We start from the raw sequence: 4,784 nt of genomic DNA, 5'->3' as shown, positions 1-4,784 counted from the left end.
AGGATAATCACATGCATTCATAGGCATTCTAGGCGTGTTAGGACACAAAACCCGGTTGTGCTTTAGTTTTGCAGATTACAGGTTTCGAAAGTGATTGGACTCGAAAAGAAGCTAATTGGAGCGTTAAAGGAGAAGTCCGGATGAGATACTCATGTTGCAACGTCAATATCTTTCTCCACAGAGGTCCAAATCGTGCGAAATCTATACCATTGGAAAGAGCACTTCAAGAGCTTCGCGTGACACCAAAATCGCATAAATTCGACACCGGAGCAGAAAGATATGAGCAAAATCGCGAAGACCAGAGAACTGCCAGTGCAGGACCGGATCCAACTGGATCCGGTCCGAATCAAGACAGCGGAGCACAAGCCCAGGAATCTGGATCCGGTCCGGATCCCTGGAATCGGTCCGGATCCAGTCTAAAATCCTGTTTCGCGATTTTCAGCATTCTACCGGGAATAGGACTCTTGGGAGCCACCTTAGGGTTATGAAAAATCCCTAGCCACGTCCTAGAACATCAGAGACCCTTAGAGAACACCTAGATACAGATTTTTGGAGAGCTTTTGGAGAGAGAAGAATAGAAGTTCACGGGATTTCGGGAAGAAGAAGGAGGATTCGATCGTGGAGACTACACATCTGCATGAGACTTTCTTTCCTCTCTTTTACCTCTGTCTTTATGAGCTTTTTGTTGTTTTCTATGAACCGTGAGTAGATCCACGGCTATGGGTTAGGGATTCGTATGTGTTTTGGGTATGTTTGAACCCTAACTTGGATTTCGACGTTATGCTTGTTTCGGTTTATCGATCTATGCTTTCTGAACCCTAACTTGGATTTCGGTTTTGATTTGATTCGGTTCTATTGATTTGCACTTTTATTGGATTGATGTTTGCTAACCCCTTGATCAATTATCTTGGATTCTGAACCACATAGAGATATGGGTTTGTTTCGGATCAAAATCAATAGGATAGATCGTATTATTCACATAGAGATATGGTTTAATCGATTTAGGGTTGATGATAGCGTTCTTCATGCATCTAGGGTTAACTTGAATAGATCGAGAGATTGACGAGTTATTCTAGGTAGTGAGTTAGTAGACCGAGAGGTGAATTCTCTATCTTTGTTGCTTGATGATTCCCGAATACAAGTCATAATCGTTATTCATGCATGCTTAGCATATACCCATACACGCGAATACGATCCCGACACCCGTAGTCATCCTTGTTTGATAGGTTACTCGTTTCACTTGCTTTCTTATTTCGTTTCATATAGATTCCACACATTTCCACCATTACTTGCTTGCTTGCTTTGATCTCTTTTCGATTTAGATTTGGATTTAGCAACCGGTCCTTGTGTTCGACCCCGTGTTACGACGATCCGTATCCTTGCGGTGAGTTGTGAATCGGGTTATATATATTAGACTCGGTACACACGTATCATCAAGCGTGAACTCCATCATCTCATCACCAATCTTCATGGAAGCCTGCCTGCTCTTACGTGGATAACGACATCAGCGGTGTTGAGGAATGGACGACCAAGAATGATGGGTACCTTTGAGTCCTCGTCCATATCCAGTACCACGAAGTCGATCGGTATATAAAAGTTTCCCACCCTGAGTGGTACGTCTTCTAATATCCAGCGGGAAATTTCACCGATCGATCAGCAAGTTGGAGCGCCATCCTTGTAGGCTTCAACTCTCCCACATTCAACTTCTTGAAAATGGATAGTGGGAGTAGGCTAACACTTGCTCCTAGATCACACAATACCCGGTCAATCGAAACATTACCCAATTTACAGGGTATCGAGAAGCTACGTGGGTCAGCTCTCTTGGGTGGTAATTCATGCCGAATCAACGCACTGCATTCGATATTGAGTGATACCGTCTCTTTTTCCACGACTCTCTTCTTCGTGAGGATGTCCTTGAGAAACTTAGTATAATACGACATTTGTAGGATAGCTTCTGTGAAGGGCATTGTGATCTCGAGTGTTTTCAGCATTTCGGCAAATCTAGCAAATTGCCGATCTTCGTTGTGCTTTTTGAGGCGGGATGGAAAAGGGATCGGCGGAGGTCTCGGTGGTGGAGGAACATAGACTTCCTCAGCTTCTTCGGTCCCGACCTCCTTTGCTTTGGAGCTTTTCCCTTGTTCCATCATCGGCGGAGTTGTCTCTTCAAGTTGCTTGCTACTCCTCAAGGCAATAGCTTTGCAATGCTCTCGTGGGTTGGTCTCAGACTTCCCTGGAAGTGATCCACTCGGTCTTAGAGATGTTGACGCCATCTGAGTGATTTGGTTGTCAAGCAGTTTAAGATGTGATTGCATTCCATCCACTTGAGCTTGCATGCTTTCCATTTGATTCTTGACCTCCTCCTGGTCTATTTTAAGGCTATGTAGCACCGTTTCTTGCATCTTTTGTCCTTGAAGTAGTTGTGCTAGCATCGTCCTGATTTCCGAGTCACCATCTTGTTGTGGCAGTGGTGGTGCGGGTGCTCGAAAATTTTGGACCGGATGTCTGTTTGGCTGGTTCTGAATCTGCCCTAGGTTCTGCATCTGTGGGGCACGTGGCTGAAAGGCGAACCCCGGTGGAATTCGTTGATTTTGGTTTTGCATTGGCCGATAGTTGTTCTGTGGAGGGTTGAGAGCATTGTTATTCTTGTAGGAGAAATTCGGATGATTCCTCCATCCTGGGTTGTACGTGTTGGAATAGGGGTTGTTTTCCACGTAGTTCACATCTTCTACCCCTTCGCACAATGCAAGCTCGACTTGCTGATCGCCCGAGGCACTAGCAGAAGAGACGAAACTTGCATTAGCAAGTTTCGACTTCAACGATGTGAGTTCGTCTAGTACGAGCTGCAGTTTAGCATCACTATCTCTCCTGGGCATGTCTCTTATGGACTCCAACGGAGAATCTTCTTCTCTCGCCATTTGGTTGATGTGCTGCTCGAGTTCCGTGAAGGACATATTTGAAATGCTCCCTCCGCATGAGGCTCGGATTAATGTCCGGGTATCCGACCTCAGGCCTCTGAGAAATGTGTTGGCCAGGTAGTTCTTGTCGAGGCCGTGATGAGGGTATGACATCTGGTAGCCCTTGTATCTCTTCCACGCTTCATGTAGAGTCTCTCCATGGTCTTGCTTGAACGAGTGGATATTGTTCAAGGCAACTTGAGTTCGGTGCGGGGAGAAGAAACGTTGCATGAACTGGCTCTCTAATTGATTCCACGTATGAATGAATCCGGTTCGAGTTCATAGAGCCAGTCTAGTGTAGCGTCTATCAACGTCCATGGAAAGGCGATCAAGCGGATTGCGTCCTCAGTTACTTGATCAACTCTTTTAATGGAACGACACATCATCTTGAACCGAGTGAGATGTGCGTTAGGATCCTCATTTGGCCTACCCCGGAAGGCCATGGTGCTCAACATTTGGATTGTGGCGGTGGTGAGCTCAAATCTCGTCATGTCCACCTCCGGCATCCGAATGCCGGACAAGAGCTCAGTATGTCGTGGGGCGTTGTATTGTGCGAAGGTTTCTTCATTTATGTGCGCATTTCCCGGTCCGGGTACAACGTCGTGATCTTCCATCTCTTCTCGGTGTTGTCTCAAGTTTTGTCTTATGGTTCTCTCTATTTCGGGATCCAAGGGAACTTGGTTTTGTGACCCAGAACTCCTTGTCATACAGCAAAGAAATCCTCAAAACAAGAGAGCGACAACGAGAAAAAGATGGGGACCAAGTCGAAACAAAATAACCTAAACTAAGTAGTTTCCTATCACTAAAACCGTTGTGTCCCCGGTAATGGCGCCAAAAACTTGATGTCAATCTAGGATGTGATCTAATCTTATTTTAATTCCTAGATACAATCACCGCAAGTGTACGAATCAATTGTAGTACCTAGGGTCGAACACAGGGACACGTTTGGTTTAACGACATCAATTACGATTACTACTCGGCTTCGGTCGAAGACAATAATGGTGATGGTGATGTTTATAACTGAAAGTAAACACGAAGTAAAGCAAATATAAGCAAAGACAGCACAATTCTATAAAACATTGTAGGTGTCGGGAATTAGGATCATGTATGGATCGTTTCTACGGGTGTATCTTCGTAACTAGAGTTATGATTCGGGAAATTCAGATGGTGTTTTGGATCCATTTGATTATGAACCAATGGAGGCATGCAAATCTTGTTTATTAGGCAAGATGACAAAGAGTCCTTTTACCGGAAAGGGACAACGTGCGGATGAACTCCTTAGTCTAATACATAGCGATGTATGCGGACCAATGAGTACACCTGCCAAAGGAGGTTATTCTTTCTTCGTTACTTTTACGGACGATTATAGTCGTTATGGTTATGTCTACTTAATGAGGCATAAATCTGAAACGTTTGAATTGTTCAAGACGTTCAGAAACGAAATAGAGAATCAACTTGGCAAGAGTATTAAGACACTCTGATCTGATCGTGGTGGTGAATACATGAGCCAAGAGTTCACTGATTATCTTATAGATTATGGAATCGTTTCACAATTGACTCCTCCCGGAACACCTCAGTGGAACGGTGTTTCTGAACGGAGGAACCGAACCCTATTAGATATGGTTCGCTCTATGATGAGTCAGACTGATCTTCCAATATCTTTTTGGGGATACGCTCTTCAGACTGCTGCTTATATATTGAACATAAGTCCTTCGAAATCGGTTCAGAAGACACCATATGAGATATGGATTGACAAGAGTCCCAAGATGTCTTATCTCAGAATTTGGAGTTGTGATGTTTACGTGAAACGCCAACTTTCCGACAAGTTAG

The 4,784-nt window shown here is 44.5% G+C and overlaps 1 protein-coding gene across 1 annotated transcript; it reads right to left on the bottom strand.

The window, feature by feature from the left end:
- Positions 1 to 1,622: 1,622 nt before the first annotated feature.
- Positions 1,623 to 3,185, bottom strand: LOC104804963. The gene has a single exon (XM_010529351.1). The coding sequence runs from the start codon at positions 3,183 to 3,185 to the stop codon at positions 1,623 to 1,625; it is 1,563 nt and encodes a 520-aa protein (XP_010527653.1).
- Between the last annotated feature and the right edge of the window lie 1,599 nt (positions 3,186 to 4,784).

Source organism: Tarenaya hassleriana, unplaced genomic scaffold (genome assembly GCF_000463585.1).
Source record: "Tarenaya hassleriana unplaced genomic scaffold, ASM46358v1 Cleome103, whole genome shotgun sequence".
Taxonomy (NCBI): domain Eukaryota; kingdom Viridiplantae; phylum Streptophyta; class Magnoliopsida; order Brassicales; family Cleomaceae; genus Tarenaya; species Tarenaya hassleriana.
Note: the sequence above shows the minus strand (reverse complement) of the source record. Positions and strands in the feature narration are given on the sequence as shown.

Bases quoted from the DNA above. Each gene is read 5' to 3' on its own strand.
- LOC104804963 (XM_010529351.1), bottom strand. From the start codon at position 3,185: ATGCAACGTTTCTTCTCCCCGCACCGAACTCAAGTTGCCTTGAACAAT.